Source organism: Emericellopsis cladophorae, assembly GCF_022114955.1.
Source record: "Emericellopsis cladophorae strain MUM 19.33 chromosome Unknown NODE_4_length_1054762_cov_117_872525, whole genome shotgun sequence".
Taxonomy (NCBI): Eukaryota; Fungi; Ascomycota; class Sordariomycetes; order Hypocreales; family Bionectriaceae; genus Emericellopsis; species Emericellopsis cladophorae.
In genome coordinates, this window is record NW_026250929.1 from 906,156 (window position 1) to 929,793 (window position 23,638).

Sequence of the window (23,638 nt, forward strand, 5' to 3'; positions counted from 1 at the left end):
ATTGCTCAAAGACATGTACAGTCGCGATTCCAAGATAATGCGCAAACTCCTCGGCCGAACCATACCCGAGTCGGGAACCTCGTCGTCCAACTCGCCCAACGGCCACGAGAACGTCGAACACACGCTCGCTCCGACCTCTATTCCCACGACCTTTCGTCCCGCGAAAGCGCAAGACTCTGTTTACGACGCCGGCGTCCCGGTGTCCTGTCTCGACGTAGCCCAGGATGGGCGAACCGTCGCCCTGGGCGGCGCACACATCCTCAAGACTATCAATATCGATGAGGAGCGGCCCTTGTCATTTAGCGAGGGCGTGGACATTCGTGCTTCTATCTCAAAGACGGCGACGGGCGGACCCAGGGGAAACTCCATTGCCGACCAATTGAATATCAAAGACGTCAAGTGGTCGCAAAGCAACCTCATATTCACAGCCTGCGCCAATGGCCGCATTTTTGCCTACGACGCTCATCGAATAGGCAGCGACGCGCCGCACGACACGGTTCATGTGCAGGAAGACTCGCGTCAGATCGATACGTTGAGCTTTAGTCCCCACGCGCCTGCGTGGCTGCTGTCCGGGGGTAAGGATGGAGTGGCGCGCATCTTTGACACCGAGAAGCCGATCCAGACGAGGCGCGGCTATATCACTTTTCGTCAACGGTGGTCAGGCCTGCGTTGTATCGATCCGATCAGCCAGGTGGCCTGGTCACCCAGGGTTGGGTTCGAAATCGCTGTCGGCATGGAGAGCGGTACCATTCTGAAGTGGGATGTTCGGCAGCCCAGCAGGCCCCTCATGAGAATAAATGCTCACGAGAAGGCGTGCACGGATATATCGTGGCATCCAGATGGGCTACATCTGATCAGCGCTGGCTCAGATCGCAAGCTGCATGTGTGGGACATGGGGACAAGCGCGGATCGCAGACAAAAGCCAAAGTGGACAGTGCAGACGCCTGCACCGGCTGCGGTGGTAGCATGGAGGCCCGGTCTTTGGAGTGCGTCGGCTGGAGGAAGGCGAGTGGCACAAGTAGCAGTCAGCTATGACGACTCGAGCTCGAAACGGTACGGCACGTCAGCAGTCCATATTTTTGATCTCGCACGACCGACGATGCCGTACAAGGAGATTGAACGGTTCGAGTCGTCGCCGAGCGGGCTTCTCTGGCGAGACCAAGATATGCTGTGGACCGTCGGGGCAGATGGAACATTCAATCAGTGCGATGTTGGTTTTGCGCCTCGGGCGGTGGATCGACAAAGCACAAGCGCAATGGACATCAGCTCGAGAGGCGACGTGCTCATGTTCCTGGATGAGAGACCGCAGCAACCCAGGGCTCGAGCCAGCGTCACCCGTGCGAGGGATGCAAACAGAAACTTCGCCTCAAGTCCCCAGACGCCGATGAGTGTCAGTAGGAGTGATTCAGAGGAGGACGTCGTGGGCAGCTTCTTGGCTCCAAGGAGGCGAATGCACCGACGGCGCGGGAGTGGCCGTAGGCCAGGTCTGAGCTCGACGCCGCCGCATGCCGTGGAAGAGCTGGGGACATCACCGAGTCCTCTCGGCCTGGAAGATTCTGTGGCCGTCACTGGCCTTTTTAAAATGCAACAGGCCATGGCATTTGGCCATGTCCCGGCGGCCAAGAGCGTGGGCATTTACCAGTACTTGTCAGGTGTCTACTTGGAAACACTGGGAAAAGAGCTGCCGCTCCAGCAGGGTGGGAAGAACTTGTGCGACCGAGTCATGCGTATCATGGAGATTTACGCGCGGGCTGCCGAGGCCGTGAGTCTTTTCAGACTCGCCCAGACATGGCGCATCATGGCTTTTGGCATATCGCTGTTGTTGCGGAGGAGGGCGCAGTACCACTTTGAGACGAGAATTGCGCTTTCGCAAAGGATGAAATCGTCCAGATTCCACGATGGCGATGCGTCGCGGCGATCTTCGTTGCAGGATCGGTTTCCAGGACGGACACATATCACCGATATGGATAGCACAAGTAACGTGCCCACCCCGCTGGCCCGACCTGCCGACCGAGGTGTCGAATACTCGGACCACGCATACAAAGCCGGGAAAATGCTTACGCCGATTGAGGAGCCATCGTCCTTTAGCATTGGGCCCAATATTCACGGTCCGACAGGATATGAGCCACAGCAGCGCAAGCGGTTAGAGTCAACGCCGATATCTATCACGAGCGAGACGAGCGAAGAGACGCAAAAGTCAAGCACCGAGGGCTATGATTTCTACGACATGGACGCTCTGGTGGAAGCGGTTGATGTGCCGCATTCGAATGACAGCAGTTGGGGCACCGTTTCAACACAACGAAGAGGAAGCACGCTTTCCAGAAACGACTCCACTGACAGCTACGATGTCTTCCCAATTCCACAGGAAGATGATTCACTTGGGCGAAAGGGAGGGCTTGCGCAAGAGGACAGCGTCATGAGTGAATATCAAAGTCGGATACGCGGCGAGGCCATGTCCAATGGCTCAGATTCGTCTCCTGAACGGTTCAGGAGACATATGGCCGACTCCTCTCCTGAGAATGTATTTATGATATCACAAACGACAGACCCTGCAGACGAGCACATGTCCCTGGGGCCCGTTCCCGAGACGCCTCGAATATCACCACCCAAATCGCCCGAACTGCCCAGTCCTGCAAAACCGAGGCAGCCGACGATTGATGCCACGCCTCACATTATTGAGCCGGATTTCTTACCGTGGGACGACGAACCCCCTTACCCCCACCCGTTGATATCGTCCACGTCTGCGTCGAGCGGCCCGCCCCTCGATCCGGAAACCATCATTACCAGGACGCTGGCATTCGAGTCCAAGACGTCGCCCCTGACGCCGGCGGCCATCATACTTCTCTTACGGCCACTAGTGGCGGAGGACACAATTCCCCTAGCGCAGGCAACTGCGATTTTGAGGCAACACCACAACCGGCTGACGTCCATGTCGCTCTTCACCGAAGCTGCGCAGCTTCGCAATCTGGCCCTCAAGGGTTGGATGGGTCTTCCGGATTGGGGCGAGAGCTACCCAACCATCTTTGCCACTGCACAGCGCGACGTCAAGGTCTCCTATCTCTGCTCATCGTGCAAGCGGCCCAGGGAGATTGACCCTGCGGACGCCAAATCTTCCGTTTGGTTCTGCGACCGCTGCAAGAGCGTCATGGCCCCTTGTGCAGTCTGCCAGCACCGCGAGCCGGAGCCCTCGTCGTTCATGCCCAGTGCTGAGGAAGAAGGGAAGGACGATTCCCTGTCCGGCTGGTGGTACTGTCCTATCTGCGCCCACGGCGGCCACGCGTCTTGCTTAACACTATGGCACAAAGACCACTTTTCGTCCGGCTGCTGTCCGCTCGATGGCTGCGGGCATGCTTGTCTTCCTGGGCGATACCGGAGCGAGTCGTCTATCTCGCGGGCGGATGAAGTTTCAAGAGCCGTTGGCAGTGTCAGCGGTACGAGTACGCCCAGGGGTCCAGGTCCATCAGAGGTTCTGCAGAGCAAAGCCGTGGGCATGGCGAGGGAGGTCCTCAGTGCCGGTGCGAGTATCCTGAGCAGCTCCCCTGGAAGGGGTGGCGAACGCGAGCGGAGGAAGAGCGTCAAGTTTGCAAAGACAGATGATTGAATGACGCTACTGTAAACATACGTAGAAGACTACGATGATGACATGTTCTCTCGCAGGCCCTTTGTCCGCAGTGTGAACCGCTCGCCTTCAAACGGCAGGCTCTTGTGCCCGTTTTCTCTAAGCTTTGACTGTTCATCGACGCTCTCAAAGCTGCCCCGGCGTTGCGGTCGTCCACTCTCCTGGTCGTCGGTACCAAGGTGCGAACCCATCCGGGCGGCCCACAATCCACGCACACCGCCCCTTTTCCTCTCCGGCACCTCCTCGCCGCCTCCGCACATAACATAGAGTAGATACTTGAGATTGGGCAGCGAATGCCGAATGTCGACGACCCGCAGCCCCTGGCTCTCGCACAGGGCTTCAATATCCTTATTGAGAAGAAACCAGCCGTACTCGAACCGCCACTGCCCAGTCGCAGATCCTCCGCGCGGCAGATAGAGGGGGAATTCCCGGGAGGAAGGTATCGAGGTGCTGATATTGTCGACGGTGTGTGAGCGCGAGCCATAGGGGAAGAGCGGGTATGGCAGGGGATGGCCGAGGTAGAACTGCAAATGGCGTGTCAGCATCGTGACGAGTCCTAGGCCAGCCGAGAGAGCGTCTTCGTTGATGCTGCGCGCGGTAGCCGCGTTGTATACAGAGTTCGGCACCGATATGCCGCATATGGAGAAGCTCAGGGGTGGTGTGTCCGGGATCGGTTGTATAGGGAGGATAGACGCGAGATCAGCGCATATCCTCCGCCTCTGGCCGTGGATCTTCACCTCGGTCTCGCGAACCAGGTCAAGGTTCAGTTCCAATTTCGAACGCGACGATGACATGTCTGCTTCTGCGTCCTGCTGGATCCTCCTGCCTTCCTGCATAGCATCGCGTCGTCTTCGGAGCGAGTGCTTGAGGTCGTCTCGTCGTTTCCTCGCCGACACATTTGTTCGTGTTTGCGTCGAAATGTATTTACTTGCTAATTTGACGCCCTCATCGGACACTCCGCTTTCATCCTTCGGCGTAGCCTCCAAGATATCGTGAATCTGCCCAGTGATCTTTCGTTGCGTCCGTATGGCATCCTCAATGCTGGCTTCCAGATTGCTCAGCTTCATGAGGACGTTGTAACTTGCCGTGTTGACCTTTGGGGCCTTGTTGACGGGCTCGGAGATTCGATTGGGGAAGTCGAGCGAGTAGATGCCGTCTTGGAGGTGGAAGACGAGGGCATTGGGCGGGAATCGTCTATCGAGCAGGGTGCCGATGAAGTTGAGCTGCCGAAGATCGACCTGCTGCGCCAGGAGGAACAGCCACTCCTGCGACTTGGGCCTCCGCGCGTAGAGGTGTATCGAGATGATGGGTGTACGAGACGACGTCTTGGAGACATGGGAGAGATCAAAGCCATTAAAGTTAAAATTGGCTGACCGCGTACGCGTCTCGCTTATGTAGACTGGCTCGTCGTCGCCCGGGACGTGCAGTGTGAAGAAGACGTCGCCCACAATGGCATTGACAGCTTCCTCCAGCGTCTTTTGCCTTTGCGAGGATCCATATCCGAGATTCAAGCTTGTCCGCCTGGGCCGCGCTGGTCGTTTCGCCTTCTTACTGGCCTTGTCCGCCGAGGCTCGCAAGTTTTCCGAGCTACGCGAGTGTTGCACCGCATGCGCCACCTCGGCGAGCGTGTCGAGTCGCGGCGTCGGTAGGGCATCGTCGTCCGTTGTCGAGGTATGCGCATGCGTAAAGGTGAGATTGCGCAGGGACAGAGAGGTCAGGTGTCGCAGCTTGCGGTTGTGAGGTAGCAAACGCGGCCGGCGGTGCTCGGAGAGAGTAGACATGGCATGTTGAGAGCTCGACCGCGGACTTGTTGACTTGGCTTGGGATCGAGCTGGAAAGTCTAGCACTGAGTGGACTGTCGTCATTTGCGACCAAAGGGGTAGTATGCGGATATCGCAGGTATGAAGTTACACGTGTCACGGTAAAAAAATAAAAGAGGATGAATGAACGTGTCGATTAAAGCACGAATCTAAATCAACTAGGTGTCAAAAATGTAAAGACAGAGAAAAAGAAGAGAAAGAAAAAAGTACGAAAAGGTACATCCGTCCTACATATACCCAAATGCTCATCCCCATGTACAATATCCTACGCCATGCTCACTCCTTCCCGCCTTGACCAAGGGGGGTAGAGAGGATGCAATCGACCGTTGAAGCAAGGAAGACAATTGTCTAGTTGCGCACAAATGTGTAGCAATCATCCTTGTCTTCCATCTCATCCTCCTCGCAGGGCTGGTGCTCAGGCGCGCTGAAGAAGTGGCAGTTGTCCTCGCTGTCGCTCTTGTGGTCGTCGAACTGGATGGCAGCGCAAATCAGAATGATGTCGGCAACGTTGGCCTCAAGAGTCAGCAGAGCGGACCGCGAGTGGCAGATGGCCAAGCAGTGGTTGACGTCGCGGGCGTGGCAGGAGTCGGTGTGGTCACGACCAGGCTTGGGCTTGATCGCCTTGCCGCACATGGGCTGGTAGTGCGAGAGGTGGTGACCGTGGGAGTGGCCGGGCTTCTGACCTCCGTTGTTGTTGCCATTTCCGTTTCCGTTTCCGTTGCTAGGACGAGGCTTGGTCAGGAGGTCGACATCAATGGTGGACTCGTCGTCATCCGCATAGCCACCGACCTGGAGGTCCAGGAGGCCGTCTTTGCCGAGGAGCTGGCGCTTCTCATGGGTCAAGACGTCAACATCAATGTCGGCCTGGTCCGCATCCTTCTTGCCGCCAACATCGACATCAAGGAGACGCTCGTTGCCAGAGTTGCCACGGCGGCGGAGGTTGAGGTTGAGAAGACCATCCTCGCCAAGCAGATCAAGGTTCAGGAGACCATCCTCACCGCCGACGTCGAGGTTGAGGAGGGAGTCGTCTTCACCGACGCCGAGGGAGAGGAGGGGGTCAACCATGACATTGTCCTCGTCCGTGTTGAGAGAGTCGTCCTCCTCCATCTCGCCGCACTTCTTGAGGTAGTCCTCGAGCTCCTTCTCGGTCAGGAGTTCCAGGACAACCAGGAGCTCGAGGTCGAGAGCAACGTGGTTCTTGCGGCAAACCTCGTCCTTGCGGACCTCATAGCAGTGGCCGCTGTCGCAGCGCTTGACCTTGTTGGTGAGAACGTCGGCGTTGATGAGAGAGTTTCCGTCACCCTTCTCACCGCCGACGTTGAGGTCGAGCAGGCCACCAAGGAGACCACCGTTGCCGTCGTTGGTGAGGACGTCAGCGTTGATCAGAGAATCGCCGTCGCCCTTCTCGCCGCCGACGTTGACGTCCAGAAGGCCACCGAGGAGGCCGTCGTTGCCCTCGTCGTCATTATCGCCATTGTTGCCATTGTTGCCTCCCTCACCGTCGTTGGTGAGGATGTCAGCGTCAATGAGAGCTTCGTCGTCATCCTTATCGCCGCCGACATCAAGATCGATGAGACCCTGGTTTCCGCTCTTGTTACCGCCGTCGCTGCCGCCGTTGCCACCGTCGTTGTCCTCATCGCAGCTATGGCAGCGCTTGCTTTGTGTCAAGGCGTCGACGTCAATGAGAGCCTCCTTGTCGTCCTTCTTGCCGCCGACATCAATATCGAGCAGTCCTTGGCTCTCACCGCCCTTGCGGCCGTTGTTGGTCAAGGCATCGATGTCGATCACCGCATTCTTGTCGTCCTTCTCGCCGCCAACATCGACGTCGAGGAGACCATCGTTGCCGTTGCCGTTGCCGTTGCCGTTGTCGTTGTCGTGGCCGTGACCATCATCGCCACCGTGGGAGCAGTGGTCGTCATCGTGATTGTCGCAACGCTTGTCGTGGGTGGCGACGTCAACATCGATGGCAGCCTGGTCCTTGTCCTTCTTGCCGCCGACATCGACGTCAAGGAGACGGTTACCGCCGTGAGGGTGCGTGTAATGGCGCTTGCTGTGAGTCAAGGCGTCGACGTCGATGAGAGCTTGCTTGTCATCCTTTTTGCCGCCGACATCTAGGTCGAGCAGGCCCTGGCTGCCTTTCTTGTTGCCACCCTGGTTGCCGCCGTTGTGGCCGCCCTCGCTGCACTCATCTTGGCAGTCGTCATCGTTGCCGCCATCGTGCTCGGGGTTGGTGGGAGTGACGCAGATGTAGTCGTCCTTTTGCTCGACCATGTGGCCCTTGTCTGTGCGGATGTCGATCTTGGGGCAGACGGTGAGGTCGAGGATGGCCGACAAGTCAATGAGGCAGCCACTCTCACGAGAGAGGACCTCAAGCTGGGCGACAATGTCTGACATGTTGGCTTTGGGTGATGGAGGGGAGGGTTTATTATTAGGGTATTAGTTTATGGGGAATGGCAGTCGGCGAGGACTGGAGGTGTCTAAAGAGTGACTGAGTGAGTGTGAAGATGTTGCTGATGAGGAGGTTGGAATGTAGAAGATGCGGTGCCTTCTATATAGGCATCGTGTCTTGGTTGTCTGTCTGGTAGAGACAAGTCCGACTCGAGGCTATCACAGGCGTACTGCATCCGCGTTGGTCATGCCCCTGAGCTGACGCCTTGCCTGAGACTGCTGAGATGAGTCTGGAGGTGAGGGACCAGCCGCCGAGGCTCTAACCCTCCACAAGGGCGAATTCTACTATGATGCGTGAGGGAGGCAAATTGACAATCCCTGGAGGTGCGATTTGCCAAAAGTAAGGTTGTCTTGGCGCCATAGGGGTACCGAGACAGTGGACAGCCTGATGCCGAGTGTTGGGAGATCAACCGGCAACCCTACATGTACGCAAGACGAGATGATTACTTATGGACTGGCACCACAGTTCGCCGGTCTAGTCGATCTCTTGATTGGGTCACCGCCGCCCATCACAGGTCAATAATGCAAACTTTCTTTCTTCGTGCTGTTGTCACGAGGTTTGCCGCGATGCGTATGCGCATGCAAGGGATCCCAGATAGCCCTTTGTGGAGTGCATGGGCGGCCCCTCTAGGCCCCGACTCGCCGTACCTGACAGGCCATCCTCTAAAAAGCGACTTGCAGATCAGATACGGCCTTTGATCCGATAGTCTATGATTCTGGTGCACGGTACAAAGGCCAATATGAGACTGTTTGATGAGCATGGCTGGGGTTCTCGCACAAGGAGTCTGGTCGTTTGGGGTGGAGGATGCCAACTGCGGCTGGCATTGCCCTGCGTCCTGACAGCTGCGACGGCTACCAACTTTCAATTGCACTGATTGATCTGTACAGGGCTGCACGTCGACTGACAAGGTCTAGTACGCAGTTGTAGTACACGCAGGTTTCCCAACCTCGAAATCTGTCCCTACTCCCTACCGTCGCCGCTCCTGGACTACCTTGGCTGGTGGGCCTTTCGAAGTAGCAAAACCAACTCCGACTCCATAATCTCAGTCCAAGACTTTCAGAGACGATGCTATTTCAAGAGAGACTGGATTTCAGGGTTCAAGCCAACCAGCTGCCACATGGGGCGGAACAGCTTCTCGTCAGGCCCGCTTGTCTCCCTCATCTGGCGCAGCTCGTCCCAGGCGAACCAGCGCCATTCGGCACATTTGTTGGGCTCCTTGACCTACCGGACCGAATTAGCTCCTTGGCCTCCTTGATGACCCACCGCAGCTCGCTCGCAAGATGAGTCAGGTAATGTACTTACCTCTGGCGAGGCCGCTGTGTCGGTCACTGTGCCGCGTAGAAAGTACGTGTCGTAGTACTTGCCCTCCTTCTCAAAGTCGTCCTGCGTGTGCGCCACCTCCTCGTCCGACACGGCGATCTCGAGACCTGTCTCCTCCAGAACTTCGCGCGCAGCGGTTGTGGCGTGTGTCTCGCCCGGGTCGACGTGACCGCCAGGCAAGCCCCAAGAGTTCGCGCCGTGGGAGCCTTTGCGCAGGCCCAGGAGCACCGTGTCGGGCAGTGTAGGATGGGTGATCAGGACGGCGACGCCGGGCTTGCGGGGTTTCTGTGCACTGGGAGGCATCGTTGTGTGGAAGTGTGGAGGTTTTATGTTCACCGTTTGTAGTCGAGTTCTGAGTCGTTGAGTCTCGAGTCTTGACGATGTTGTTTTTGATGAGCCAAGATCGGAATGTGGCTCGCGCTATATACTCCAGAAGCTCCAACTCGACAGCAGAACTTGGCGGATAGTGTCTGTTGGTTCCTGGTGAGATTGAGATTGTTGCTTTTTTCCTTCCTTTTGTTCAATGCTCTCAATCCATCTGGACTCTCCAGTCATGCACAGTTGAATGCTTGGTGAAGCACAAGGCACTCAGCTTAGTCCTTCGGCGTGATTGTGAGGAGGGGCAGAGGCCGCGGGGCAGCCAGCAAGGCGCTTTCGTCACAACGGGATGGTCTGTCTGCCTCTGCTGCACAGACGCGAGATGACAGCTTCTTGGGTCTAATGTAAGTTGTGGAGTTGGAAGGTGCGGCTCAGCGCATAACTCTGGCATGTCTTCATTTGTCGTTGTAATACGGGCCGCCTGCCAGCCCAGTTCTGGAGACAGGGCTAGAGTGTGCTACCCTAAGCCAACAGCTTGACAGAAAATGCCCAAGTAAAACATGTCAGCCTTGTTGAAAAAACAGGTGTCACTGTGATATGATACATGTTCAGCTGTGCGTTATCTTGGTTCCGGATTCCTGGCATGCCTTTTTTATTGATGGTCTTCTAAAAATGGATGTTACGAATGGAGTGTCCATCTGTGTCCCAATCTTGTGCTTGGCCTGGGAGTGTCCAATGTATGTCCAGGAACAGGCTGCCACTGGCATTAGCAAGGTCAATTTTTCACTTCCCGACCATTGCAAGCCCAGAATATTTCATGCCGTCTTATCGGTGCTACTACTACTCTCATGTTCAATGGCCAACTCATGGAGTTAAATCACCACGAGCCTCATATGACTGTGCCTCCTTGTACTGCGCCACACCCCACACTCCACACGTCACGTCACGTCACGTCACGTCACGAGACGAGACGCGCTTGAAACAAACAGACACGATGATCTGGACTCTATTGTGAACAAACTGCTCTAGCAGGCTCTACTGCATCTCGTGGCCACAGTCCTCAGGCTTGTTCATGTCGCACCACTGCTGGGTGATGACGCTCCCCTTGACACCCCTCGTCAACATCCTCTCGCGCTGCTCGCTCAGGCGCGGCCTGACCTCGTAGTGCGTGCGGTTGTTGCCCTGCGCGTCGACGTTGCCGCTCCACCAGACCTCGCCCGCAACACCGGCGCGCGGCCAGACGAGGCCGTCAAGGGTGGCCGGGTCAATGGTCTCGGACCAGACGGGGCACTCGCCGCCAATGACATTGTCCTTGGCCTCGTCCGCCACGCCGTCGCGGGGGTCGTGCGAGTAGATGAGCCGCCACGACTTGGTGGGCTGGCACCAGTCGGTGAAGGGGTAGAATGTCTGCCAGCTCTCGCCGTTGGGGAAGTCGAGCCACTGCCCGCGACCGCAGTCGAGGTAGTAAAAGTTGTAGCTCGAGTCGATAACCTTGTGCCCGTCCTCGGCGAGCTCCTTGACAGCTCCCTGGCCGAGCCAGGACTGGATGACGGTGCCCTCGGGGACGGTCGCGTTCCACTCGAGCACCATCTCCTCCCAGACCATCGGGGCCAGGCCGTGCTCGACGACCTTGTCGTGCACGTGCGTCAAGAAGCGCTGGAGCATGGGCTGGAGCGTCTGCACGTCGTTGGTCTCGAGGGCGGGGTCGAGGAGTGAGTTGTTGGCCTTGTACTCGTCACCACCGGTGTGGAAGTAGGCAGTGTAGGGCGAGATGCGCGCGAGGACGTCGTCGAGGAGGGTGTCGAGGAAGTCCTCAACGTCTGTGCTATTCAACTTGAACGAGCCGCAGGGAGGCTGCGCGCAGTACCACTGGTAGGGCTGCTTGTTGAAAGCGACGGTGAGGCCCGGGTAGGCCTGGTCGATGCCTACGTGGCCGGGCATGTCGATCTCCATGATGACCTGGACGCCACGGTGCACGCCGTATTCGTAGAGGTCCTGAATATCGGCTGGCGTGAAGGTGAGGTGGGGGGCGTAGGCGCCCTTCTCGGTGAGCTTGGGTAACGAGGGCACCTCTAGGGGCCAGGACTGAGTGTCTGTCATGTGCAAGTGCAAAACGTTCATCTTGTTCATCGCAAGGCCATCGATCTGGCGCTTGATGTCCTCGAGGGGGAACCAATGGCGGGAGACGTCCATCAGGATGCCACGATGGGGGTAGAGTGGCTCATCCTCGATATCGTAGGGAGCGTGCTGCGTGTAGAATGTCAGGCCGGACGAGTGCTTGTAAAAGAGCTGCGAGAGGGTCTCCAGACCGCGCAGGACACCGATGGACGACGCCGCGTTGAGTGTCGCCTCGCCATCCAGACCGACCTTGAGAGAGTAGGACTCATCAAGGGTGCCCGCGACGGGCTTGAATGTGTTCTCGTCGTCCTCCTCGGTCTGGGTGATGGTGAGCTTGGCGACGCGCTTGGTGTCGTCCCTCTGCTTGGGTTCAAAGTCGGAGCCGCGCTCCCTCAACATCCATGGCACCAGTCCGTCCTGGAAGATGGCCGAAAAAGCACGCTCCACGCCACCCTGGACAATGTCGGAGCTCTTAAAGTTGGGGCCGGGAGGAGGCGTATAGCCAACGGCGTAGGTCAGCTGCGCGTAGATAGAGTCTTTAGCTGCTTGATACAGGAAGTGGGAGTCAGGGTGAGATTTTCGTACTGGCTTGCCATTGTAGGTCACGGCGACCGTTTGGTCGATGAACAGGGTCGAGTTGCCCGTCGAGATGGTCTTGGGGATGGGCCAGATGGCAGACACTGGGGTGACGGCTAAGGCCAGAGCGGCCGCTTTGAGGACAGAAGAGAGCATCTTGTCCAACTAGAACAGTGCCAGAGACAATGACGAAGAGAGGTGTGGGACTGGCGCGCTGTTACCGGAGGGAGAGGGCGAGGGCGATTTCTTTTAAGGGCTGACCCGCCCAGCTCGGAGACGGCGGGAGATCAGCAGAAACATTCGGGTTCCGAGTTTCGACAGGCCAGTGAATGCGGAGGAAGGGATGACGATCGTGACGATGCAGGGATCCGCGGGGAGGGTAGCACCGGCGCGCGCGCGCGCCATGTAACCGCAGTTTGTTGATGGACGGACGGCTGGTCAATGCAAGAGGAGAGGAGGAGAAGCTACTATGGCGTAACACCGCTTTGGGTTTGCGCGCACCCGCGCGCGACGTCCTCCAGTCGGTACCTAGGGAGGACTCTGGAACGGAAGCAGGACCGTGCTGGTCAGACTCGGTGCTCAGCTGTGTCGGGTCGAGTGAAGATTCACGATGCAGAGCACGAGCGATAAGGCCGGCAGATGGGCTCTTGGCCGGGACGCTACGTTGCACATCCACTCTCCGTGCCTTACCTGAGGACGAAAGTACCTTACCTTATTAATTAGTACCTTTGCATCCGTAACCTCGCAGAATTGGGGACTGGAGCCTTCGCGTTTTGGAGAAGCAAGACAAGGGTCGCGATCTGGCAGGTAGCAACCAAGAGGATTCTCAGGGGGATTGCTGTGCATTGATTTTGTTATCATGCCGACCGAGGATCCCGGGGGAGATGATGATCGACAGGTCAGCGCACTTGCAGTCTCGCACAGCCTCTTCTCATGACCATACGAGTGCCTTTCCATTGCTCGCTTGTGTGCAAAATGATGACTTCTACGGATTCAATTGAGAGCATTGGTGACCAGCCGTCTATTGTTACCTTACCAAGGCCGCACTTGTTGGTCACTTGATGAAGCTCATCAAGCTGCAGATGGCAAGCCTCATTACCCCACACTTGTCTCATCACGCCTTGATCAACTGCTCACTCCCACGTTCCTCGCCGGATGCGCAGTCGCAGAGGCGGCAGAACGAAACAGCAAGAAGGCCCTCAATGTAACATGACCATGGATCCGACCGGGTCGGGCCCTGTAAGTTGTCCCTAACAGCGAGGCGAGCTTGCACTGCTGACAGCGCTGAGCATGCGCCACCAATGCACCTCTAACCACACCACGCCAATGTCCTATTTGCCTACCGATCAACCAGTGCGCATTTGTTGGGTAACTTCAACCTCGGGAGCCTGCCCATAGCACATGCAGCCCAGCATCAGAACTTGGTCGTGCATGTTGCACCAGCATCGACGGTCAATACTGTTCCCGTAACCCACCTCGCCTCACCTCCAGCCAGGTACCGCACTGCACCCGCGGCATCCCAGGCGCTGCCCTCAGTCTGCAAAAGACTCCTCTCGCGCCTCCTCTGCCTCGTCTCCTCGCTCATGCCCCCGTCGCTCACCATGGGCGTGTACACCATGCCAGGACAGACAGTGTTCACTCTGATCCCGTCCTTGCCATGATGCGAGGCCATTGCCCGCGTCAGCTGGACGACAGCGCCTTTGCTGACAGGATACAGAAGCGACGGCGTCCCGCCGAGCAGACCGGCGACCGACGCCATGTTGACAATGGAGCCGCGGATGGAGAGCTCCGACGGAGACGTCGGTGTGTTGAGGAGCATCTTCGGAATGGTGTGCTTCGACATGAGCACCATGCTCGTGACGTTGACATCGAGGCCCCGCGCCCACTCTTCCCGCTCGACATCGACGGCACTGCCCCCGGGACCAAGGATCCCAACGTTGTTGATCAGAATGTCCACGCGACCAAGCCGGGACATGGCCGTTTCCACGATCCGTCTGCAGTCGTCTTCTTTGGTCACATCAGCCTGCACAGCAACTGCGCGCCCTCCCTTTCCTTCGCCGAGACACATCTCGACCGTTGTCTGTGCAGACTCAAGAGACAAGTCGACGCAGACGACAGAGCATTGGTCCTCGGCCAGCAGGATTGAGATGGCGCGTCCGTTGCCGAGGCCCGTGGGCGATGACCCTGCGCCAGTGACAATGGCGACTTTGCCAGCTAGAGAGCGGGATGGGCGAGGCGGTAGGTTCATGTTTTTCTGTACACAGTGGTTGAGCTGTCAGATGCAGGAGCAAATAGCCGGAACAGCACAAGTATCATGTGAGCCTTGTTGTTGTCCTCCGAGGAAGCACGGGATGCCCCGCACGTGCCATAGAGGGGCTCAAGGAGTTCGTGGCGTCAGCCTCTTGTCGGAGTGAACAACAAGCTTGAGGCAATGGCGTGAATCTCGCAGGTCCATACCTTACCGTGGTTGACAGGCACACGTAGCAAGTCATTGCATCGTCGTGTTGTTGTACAAAGCCCTTTTGGGTTCTGCGTGTCGCAAACAGTCCATGTCATTAGCCGGCAAGCTCGTGGGTGCAGCAAGGCACAAAGTCGAGTATATAGACACGAAGTTCACCAAAGGTCTCTTCATTTTCAGCCGTCAAACTATTGCCGCATGGCACGAAGTACGTTTCGGCAACGACCTACTGTGCCAGTATTGACGAGCACTTCCTCCGCCGGCGCCGATGGTCTAGATTCCAATTAGGACCGACGGGTGCGCGGGCCGGTTTCCCCAGGCCGTCATTTGCAGCATCGAGAAGCCTCCAGCATGCAAGATGCAAGTCACCTAACCATATCTCAGAGTCAGGCCCTGGTGTCAGGGGAGAAACACCAAGTCAGGCCGACGAGGCCCCTGGGACGCGTTCCGTCCAGCTATCGGCACAAGAATGCACCGACGTGCACACTGATGCACATCGCCAATCTATTCTGCCATTGTCGCGGAAGCATATCACCCAGTACCGAAGATTGACATGGCGAAAGGTGCAGGTTGGCTTACTAGCTCGGAGCCCCGCCTCGTTCCTCCGGATAGCCCATACGGACCGCTCGACCGACAGAAGTGAAACCGGATACTTGCGTTCGTAGTATATATACTACAGAAGTCCTTCCATGCCTTTCGTTCCATCTGTTTTCCGCGAGATCACAGTTCGTGCCACTGGTGCAGGTAACCAGTCTAGAGCTTGCTGAGAAGAAACCTCTGAATACACGGAACATCGACACCTACTTCGCGAAAAGAAGTCGACCCCATCTCTTGGACGCTATCCGCATCAAATCCCCAATGAGCGTATCTGTATCGAATACTAAATGGGAACAATGGAAACAATGGACACGGAACCAACCAGCGCAAACACGACGCCTAAAACGAGCTGCAGTCCGCCCTGGAGCCCCCAACAAGGGAACCCCAGATTGCAACATGCTCGGGTCAAGGCAAAGGAGAAGCTTGAGCACCTGACCTTGGAGGAAAAGGTGTCCCTCCTAACGGCCGCAGACTTCTGGAGGACCACCGCCATACCCGAAAGAGGCATCCCCGCCATCAAGACATCCGATGGACCCAATGGTGCGAGAGGCGGCATCTTCGTCGGTGGCACCAAGGCTGCACTCTTCCCATGTGGCATTTCCCTCGCGGCAACTTGGAACAAGGATCTTCTCTACAAGATAGGCCAGCATCTTGCTCACGAAACGAGGGCCAGGTCGGCAGACATGCTGCTGGGGCCGACCATTTGCATGCACCGCCATCCCCTGGGGGGCAGGAACTTTGAGTCCTTCTCCGAGGATCCTTTTCTCACCGGCAAGCTGGCAGCGCAGTATGTCAAGGGCTTGCAGGACCAAGGAGTGGGCGCAGCCATCAAGCGTACGTGGTCGTGGTCTGTGGGCCCCGTCGTCCATCACTGACCAACGCAGACTTTGTGGGAAACGAGCAGGAGACAGAGCGCAACACCATCGATTCCCTCATCGCAGAGAGGCCCCTGCGCGAGCTGTACCTGCGTCCCTTCGAGATCGCCATACGAGAAGCCAACCCCTGGGCTGTCATGTCGTCGTACAACAAGATCAATGGCATCCATGCCGATATGCACCCACACACGCTCAAGGACGTCTTGCGCGGTGAGTGGGGTTATGATGGGTACAGTCTCTCCCACCTTTTTCATCACAACACTAATCCGCCAGCACCGTTGTATCCGACTGGGGCGGCACCAACTCTGTTGTCGAGTCGATACAGGCCGGCTGTGACATTGAGTTCCCACACTCCACCAAGTGGCGCTTGGCAAAGCTCGTCGAAGCGGCAAAGGAGGGACGTATCAGCCAAGGGGACATTGACGCAGCGGCGGAGAATGCTCTCACACTGGTGGAACGCCTAAAGGGCGGCGACATGACGCCTGAGCAACCAGAAAAAGAAGACAACAAGGAGGCGACTAGACAGCTTATCCGCTCAGCGGGTCACGAAGGACTAACGCTTTTGAAGAACGAAGGCGGTCTGCTTCCGCTATGTTCCAGTGGTACCAGAGTTGCGGTCATCGGTCCCAATGCGAACCGTGCCATTGCTGGGGGAGGCGGCAGCGCAAGTCTGAATCCTTACTACAACACGATTCCACTTGATAGCATCCGTCGAGTGTCCCAGCAAGAAGTAACATTCGCTCAGGGGTGTCACATCTTCAAGTGGTTACCCGTAGCGTCCGAGTACTGCACATCCCAGTCGGGGAAACCGGGCGTTGATATTGACTGGTACGCCGGCGACGCTTTCGAGGGTTCTCCTGTTGTCACGCAGAGACGCACAAATACAGATCTCTTCCTGTGGGACTCGGCTCCGCTCGAGCAGGTTGGGCCAGAGTGGTCAGCTGTAGCCAAGACGTATCTCACGTCTACTATCTCTGGGAAACACACAATCAGCTTCATGAGCGTGGGTCCCGGAAAGCTGTACGTCGACGGCAGATTGGTTCTTGACCTTTGGAACTGGACCGAAGAAGGCGAGGCCATGTTTGATGGGTCCGCGGACTACCTCGTCGAGCTGGACATGGAGGGCAACCGAGCCGTGGAGCTCAAGGTCGAAATGACGAACGAATTGCGGCCTCTCTGGAAGCAGGACAAATTCAACATGACGCACAAGTACGGTGGCTGCCGCATCGGCTTCAAGCAGGAGGACAAGGTGGATTATATCCAGAACGCTGTCCAGGCAGCCCGCGCGGCTGATGTAGCGGTCGTGGTGGTTGGCGTCGATGCTGAGTGGGAATCGGAAGGCTACGATCGCCAGACCATGGACCTGCCCGTCGACGGCAGCCAAGACAAGCTCATACGAGCCATCGTCGAAGCCAACCCCAGAACCGTGGTGGTGAATCAGTCGGGAAGCCCCGTCCATATGCCTTGGGTCGATAGCGTTCCTGCTATCGTCCAGGGCTGGTATCAGGGCCAGGAAGCCGGCAACGCTCTGGCCGATGTGCTCTTTGGTCTCGTCAGCCCCAGCGGGAAGCTGCCAGCGACATTTCCTCAACGCATTGAGCATACCCCTGCGTGGCACAACTGGCCAGGTGAGAACGGCAAGGTGCTGTATGGCGAAGGGCTGTACATCGGCTATCGTCATTACGACCGGAATAACATCAAGCCACTCTTCCCCTTTGGACACGGCCTTTCATACACGACTTTTGAGTATGGCCGTCCTGAGCTCTCGTCTCGTGTCTTGTCGGCAGACGAGAACATTCGCCTCACTCTGGCCATTTCAAACGTGGGTGCCCGAGCCGGCGCCGAGATCGTGCAGGTGTACGTGCATGACGAGAAGAGTAGATTGCCACGTCCAGAGAAGGAGCTTGTCGCCTTTGAAAAAGTTTTCTTGGAGGTAGACGAGACTAGGCACATCCACATTACCTTGGATAAGCACGCAGTTGGGTACTATGACACGGCGATTCCAGGATGGATTGGCGAGCAAGGGAAGTTCGACATTCTGATCGGCGCCTCGAGCACTGACATTCGGTAAGAGCCCTGTTTGAGCGTATATGGTCTGCGGTGCTGACTTTTCCAGGCGCTCTGCAAGTTTCGAAGTGAAAGAGTCTTTCACGTGGACATTCTAGACTAGGGAGTGTCAGGGTTATAGAAGGAGCTTGCCCTCGTCACGGGTGCTGAGATTGTAGTTCTACTTAAATTGTTAGTGGCAACGCAATATTGGAGTGCTTCAACATACCAGGTGTGAGCTGTTACATATGTCGACGACCTCTCGACTACAGAGAACGTCGACTCCCTGTCAACAGGGCACTTGATATCTGTGAATAGATTTGTAGTTTCACCTCTTCACGCTGCGTCGGGCTCGCGATCTCTAGCATCCGGGCTGCGACTTCTGCTTCGCCCTCGTCGCGCGCCACCAGCACCTCGTCCTCCGCGGGCCCCCTTGCCCTGGTTTGGCGGCGGGCGGACAAACGCAAAATCCACGGCAATCGTCTGGTCCAGCATCTTGGTGTTGTGTGCTCCGTCGATGGCGGCACGAGCTTCTTCCAGCGTCGCGAATTCGATCAGAGCATAACCCTGAAGACGGTTAGCCATCAGCCATTCCACGGCATGCGCGCTCCGCGTACCTTCACGTAACCGCTTCTCCGGTCCAGGTTGAGGTGCAGGTTCTTGATCTCGCCAAACTCGCCAAAAGTATCTTGCAGCGTCTCCTCGTCTGCTTCTTCGTGCACGTTCGTGACGATTACGATCCAGCCTTCGATGGAGCGGACAGCAGTGGCTTTTGCATGGGTTTGCATTTCGGCTTCGTTGTGAGGGGCTGCCAGACCAGAGTCTTGCGAGTCGATTTCCATTTCTTGGTCGGCCATGATCGAAATGTTGTGCTTGATTGTCGTGCGGTAGGAGCGCAAACGTGGGATGCTACGTAGTGGTACTGGTATTTTAAGTGAAGCTGGACAAATACGGGGAATCACGTGACAGCTGTCGAGTGTCACAAGGTCAAGTGAACGACAAGATGCAAATGTACAGCAAATTTTGGGTCAGACAGTCGAGAGCAGTCTCAAAGCGGTTCTCATCACGCAGAAGCCTACGCTCACAGCACCTGGCCTCAATGTGCATGCCCAAGATCGAAATGCGTTGATGCATGTTGTATTCATTTGACAAAGAGACACCTTGACGCCGAGTTAAACCTCCGTCGCATCGTCGGGCATAATCCTTTGATGTAGAACCGCCCTCCGCACAAGCCTGCTTTCATCACAGGCATTGCGGCCGTCGTTGCCAAGATTTGCCAAAGAAATCCCCTTCCCGATTTTAAATTTCGTCCATTCGCTTTATCGTGTATTGCGCTTAGGAGCCGGGGTTGGGGTTCATCTGGATAATGTGAGTATGGTCTGATCCAATGCGCAACGACGCGGGTCGTGTGTACCTTTCTCTTGCCGCCAGTCAGGGTGACATTAACGAAACGGCGGGTGTACTTGAGGCGCTTGAGAGCACGGCCCTTGGGGACCTTGGGCTTCTCCTGAGGCTCAACCTGTTCCAGCGTATCAGTACCGCGTTCCCATCATCTCCCGTCGATGTCGTCGTCATCATCGTCGTCGCGCTGTCTGTCGTACCTTGGGAGTCTGAGACTTGACCTTGCCTGCATTTCATCAGTAAATTTTTCGGCGACGCAGTCGAGAGTCGAGACGTACCGGCACGGGCAAGAGAACCGTGAACTTTACCCATGTTGATGGATTTGTGTTGTCGTGATGATCGGTGTGGTTGAGAGCTGCAAAGTCGAGAGGGGCGGGCTAGGCACGATGGGTTTTTCTGAATTCGGGTGGGAATTGTGTGGGAGGCGAAATGCAGAGTCACGTGAAGCTTTCAAGGGTGTGTTCGGGGCAATGTGGTTCCGTGAGTCATGTCGAGATTATGTCAGCTGTTTTCTGCATGACTCGCAAGTGGCACGTCACGCTAGTGCCTCAAACAGGACCCGAAATCTCCAACCACCTACATGTACACTTACGATAGATACATTGACGTTACTGACGTCTAGCAGCTGCAACGCTATTGATTTGATGTCAGTCAATCAGTCGATGTGATTTGTCTGACCACTGCCTTCATTGATATCTACCACGGTACCACCTGTGTTTCATGCGCCTGCGTTCTGGCTGGCAACAATGTCTCGGATGATGCTCCAAGCCCGTAAGGCAAGTCATCAGCCCACGCGTTTGTATGCTGCAATGAAGACCCGTGCATGATAGATACTTTTTTCGGTAATCTCATCTGCTTCGCTGTTGCATGGTTGCCAAGGACAACAATTCCCAATTCTATCCGTGACGTCACCCCATGAGAATGAATTGTTCGATCACTGACTTCGGGGCAAAAACTCCCCAATGACAACATGTACTGAACGCCCACTTCGGATAAAGACCATAATCAATCTTATTGCTGAAGCTCCCGATCCCTCCTTATCCATGTAAAGCAAGGTTCAAGAACATGGCGCCGTCGGCCCAGCCTCCAAAGGCTGATACAAGGCTTCCTCGCAAATCAGGCGTCTTCCCACCGAAGACGCTGCGCGATCGGCTCCTGCATCGTCTCCCACGATACACCGGCCCATACAATGTGGGATACATGGATATCGAGGTTCCGGCGCGTGACCCACGCCCGATCTCTGGCTTGAAGCGCGGGGGCAAGCCTGTCTTGCGACTGGACACAGTGCTCATGGCCATTTACCATCCGGCCGAAATTCGCGAAGACTTCAAGACGTCAGATGGTAAAGAAAAGTTGCACCGCGTCAACTGGACGCCGCGTCCCCGGATTGCGACGTCAAAGGGATATGCCAAGATGATGAACCTACCGTGGCCGCCGGTGACGGGCTACTTGGCTTTAACGACACTGTTCACAAAGCTGCCCGCGTTCCGAAATGCGAAGCTGGCGCAACACTGGCCGGAAGATATGAAGAATGACTCGGGGCCTGGCGGGCAAGCTGCGCGTGAAGAGGAGAGTCGAACAAGAACGAGACCCAAGTTCCCTGTGATCATCTTCAGTCATGGCCTGGGTGGCTCACGGCTGTGCTATAGTGCCATCTGCGGCGAACTTGCTAGCTTTGGCTTTGTTGTGGTGGCGCTGGAGCACCGAGATGGCAGTGCAGCCAGGACATACGTCAGCCTGCCGGGCAACATTGAAGCGAATGAGATTGAGTCCTCGACCGCGCGGATCGTCGCGAACAATGACGACGACAAGGAGCATGGGAAGAAACGCGTGCACAGGAGAAAGAAACAGGAGCTCAACCCATACTACGTCGTGGACTACATCTACCCCAAGGACAACACGCAAGACACATCGCCACGTAATCCCAAGGGTGTTGACCATAAGCTCCGAACGGCTCAAGTTGCCTTGCGGTTAGAGGAAATCAAAGAAGCGTTCCACGTTCTTGAGCTGCTCAACCGAGGCTGCGGCGAAGAGATTGCCAAGATCAACCTCCGCAAAAAGGGCAACATCGGGTCAAATTTGCTCGGCTTGAAAGGCGTCGACTGGGACGACTGGAAGGACAGAATGTTCCTCGACGGTGTCTCCATTATGGGCCACTCCTTTGGCGGAGCGACAACGTTCCAGGCATGTCGTGAGGACCAGCTGAGCTGGATCGGCCAGGGCGTGGCACTTGATGCGTGGGGCAATGGTACCCCTATAGTTGGTGATGCACCCGAGGAAAAAGTGACCAAGCCTATCATTTCCATATCCTCAGAGGCCTTCGTCCACTGGAAGAGTAACTTTGACCGCATTGTGGGCATCTGCGGAGAAGCGCGTGACGCAGGACAGCTGTGCTGGATGCTGACCATTGTCGGGTCGACGCACTTGTCGATGAGTGACTTCTCAGTCCTCTACCCCCACTGGATGTCGCGTTTTACGAAGTCCATGGTTAATCCGGAGCGCGCATTTTACTTGACCATAGCGGCTTCGCTCGAATTCCTGGACACGACGCTCCCTCCCCAGCAGACCAAGTACAACACGTGGCTGAATGAGCAGCTCCTTGAGGCAGGTGACCAGACTGAGCCCGACGAGACTCTGTTTCCGGACCATGCACCAGATGATAAGTGGGTTGCCGTGCGACTCAAGATCCCAAATGAATTCTGGACACGCATCCGGGCCTGGTCCAGGCGGTTTCGGGCACGGGCTATGTGCAGGGCAACTGACGGATTAGAAATGGTGAATGGACTGCGAGACTCCAGTAAGCAACAAGAGATTTGGACGCACTTGCGACCGACTAGAAGTCAGGTGGAGAGGCATATGCGAACAGCCAGTAGTGCTGGGCAGGTGCAAAGAAGCTCGCGGGCCTTGGAATAAACAGCTAGACAAGAGATGATACCCCATGGATGATGTTCATGATAATTAAATGGCTTGCGATGAGTGTCTCTAGGGTAGTTGGATGGGTAACGCGCGATCCGGCAGTTCGATGTGGCTGACGTCGATTGGAGCGTAAGTAAGCAACCAAAGGTTGGACCTCGTCGTTTCGGCCAGCCAGTTAAAGCATCGATATTAGGGCCTAATTACTTACTTTGTACTCACTACAGTAGCTAGCCCCCAGCTTTTGAATGCACGGAGACCAATCGGCACATCTACACCTACTGACCGGACTTACATTTGACATTTGACTCACTCTCTGCCTCGGATCGCAACGAGTCCCCACGCATGACGGTTCCAGTTCCATTCATTCCCAATGGCCATGCGGTACCCCACTCGAAGAGCCTGGCCCGATGTAGCGACCCAATGCGTGTCACAGAAATCCGCCGCTATCGGGGTGACTTGTTTCGCTGCTGCCCCTCCACTACACCAACTTTAACCCCCCGCAGTCCGACTCACTCCCAATTGACCAAGAACACTCAGAAAATTTGGAAATTTGACCTCTCGCCATTAAAACCCATCTGGCCTCACCTTCCGTCTTCGTCACAAAGCCAATTTTCTATCCCAACAAAGAGTGCGCATCACAACCTGGACCCTCGATCGACCACCACCATCACCACAACACGCGAGATCAACGACGCAATGTGCGAGAACGGAGAATCCAACGGCGTGGCTGCCCACGGGCCCACGACCTCGAATGGCTCTCACCCTGTCCAGGGACAGCCCAAGTCCTCGCCTTACCAATCCGTGCAGGACTACCTATCGAACGTCGGCAGGTACAAGATCATCGAGAGTACCCTCCGTGAGGGAGAGCAATTCGCCAACAGCTTCTTCGATACCGAGACCAAGATCAAGATGTATGTGCGCACGGGACTGCTCTCTGAGTGCACCCAAGAGCTGCAGAATTTCGTGGTGGTGCTGACGATTGTAATAGCGCCAAGGCTCTTGATTCATTCGGCGTCGACATGATCGAGCTCACGAACCCTTGCAGCTCTGAACAATCGTTCCAAGACTGCAAGACCATTGCCAGCTTGGGTCTCAAGGCAAGCAGGACTAAGGCCGATTCGTAGG

General features: G+C 56.4%; 9 protein-coding genes across 9 annotated transcripts; 3 read left to right on the top strand and 6 right to left on the bottom strand.

Annotated features, from left to right (window-relative positions):
- Positions 1-13: 13 nt before the first annotated feature.
- Positions 14-3,601, top strand: J7T54_006676 (putative WD repeat-containing protein-like protein; the record flags this gene model as incomplete). Its single annotated transcript, XM_051503130.1, has 1 exon — positions 14-3,601. The coding sequence occupies one exon, from the start codon at positions 14-16 to the stop codon at positions 3,599-3,601; it is 3,588 nt and encodes a 1,195-aa protein (XP_051365487.1).
- A 29-nt stretch (positions 3,602-3,630) lies between these two features.
- Positions 3,631-5,400, bottom strand: J7T54_006677 (UV radiation resistance like protein; the record flags this gene model as incomplete). The annotated part of the gene is made up of 1 exon (XM_051503131.1): positions 3,631-5,400. One exon carries the CDS (start codon positions 5,398-5,400, stop codon positions 3,631-3,633), a length of 1,770 nt encoding a protein of 589 aa, XP_051365488.1.
- A 387-nt stretch (positions 5,401-5,787) lies between these two features.
- J7T54_006678 (uncharacterized protein) lies at positions 5,788-7,833 on the bottom strand (the record flags this gene model as incomplete). Its single annotated transcript, XM_051503132.1, has 1 exon — positions 5,788-7,833. One exon carries the CDS (start codon positions 7,831-7,833, stop codon positions 5,788-5,790), a length of 2,046 nt encoding a protein of 681 aa, XP_051365489.1.
- A 1,123-nt stretch (positions 7,834-8,956) lies between these two features.
- Positions 8,957-9,511, bottom strand: J7T54_006679 (8-oxo-dGTP diphosphatase; the record flags this gene model as incomplete). Its single annotated transcript, XM_051503133.1, has 2 exons — positions 8,957-9,109; positions 9,191-9,511. 2 exons carry the CDS (start codon positions 9,509-9,511, stop codon positions 8,957-8,959), a joined length of 474 nt encoding a protein of 157 aa, XP_051365490.1.
- Positions 9,512-10,561: 1,050 nt separating this feature from the next.
- On the bottom strand, positions 10,562-12,376 carry J7T54_006680 (hexosaminidase; the record flags this gene model as incomplete). Its single annotated transcript, XM_051503134.1, has 1 exon — positions 10,562-12,376. The coding sequence occupies one exon, from the start codon at positions 12,374-12,376 to the stop codon at positions 10,562-10,564; it is 1,815 nt and encodes a 604-aa protein (XP_051365491.1).
- Positions 12,377-13,634: 1,258 nt separating this feature from the next.
- Positions 13,635-14,468, bottom strand: J7T54_006681 (putative oxidoreductase; the record flags this gene model as incomplete). The annotated part of the gene is made up of 1 exon (XM_051503135.1): positions 13,635-14,468. One exon carries the CDS (start codon positions 14,466-14,468, stop codon positions 13,635-13,637), a length of 834 nt encoding a protein of 277 aa, XP_051365492.1.
- A 1,112-nt stretch (positions 14,469-15,580) lies between these two features.
- On the top strand, positions 15,581-18,315 carry J7T54_006682 (Beta-glucosidase B-like protein; the record flags this gene model as incomplete). The annotated part of the gene is made up of 4 exons (XM_051503136.1): positions 15,581-16,109; positions 16,160-16,379; positions 16,424-18,217; positions 18,267-18,315. The coding sequence occupies 4 exons, from the start codon at positions 15,581-15,583 to the stop codon at positions 18,313-18,315; spliced, it is 2,592 nt and encodes an 863-aa protein (XP_051365493.1).
- Positions 18,316-18,532: 217 nt separating this feature from the next.
- J7T54_006683 (RNA-binding protein 8A-like protein) lies at positions 18,533-19,053 on the bottom strand (the record flags this gene model as incomplete). The annotated part of the gene is made up of 2 exons (XM_051503137.1): positions 18,533-18,763; positions 18,814-19,053. 2 exons carry the CDS (start codon positions 19,051-19,053, stop codon positions 18,533-18,535), a joined length of 471 nt encoding a protein of 156 aa, XP_051365494.1.
- A 1,609-nt stretch (positions 19,054-20,662) lies between these two features.
- On the top strand, positions 20,663-23,637 carry J7T54_006684 (Platelet-activating factor acetylhydrolase; the record flags this gene model as incomplete). Its single annotated transcript, XM_051503138.1, has 4 exons — positions 20,663-22,372; positions 22,616-22,642; positions 23,141-23,424; positions 23,502-23,637. 4 exons carry the CDS (start codon positions 20,663-20,665, stop codon positions 23,635-23,637), a joined length of 2,157 nt encoding a protein of 718 aa, XP_051365495.1.
- Position 23,638: the final 1 nt, after the last annotated feature.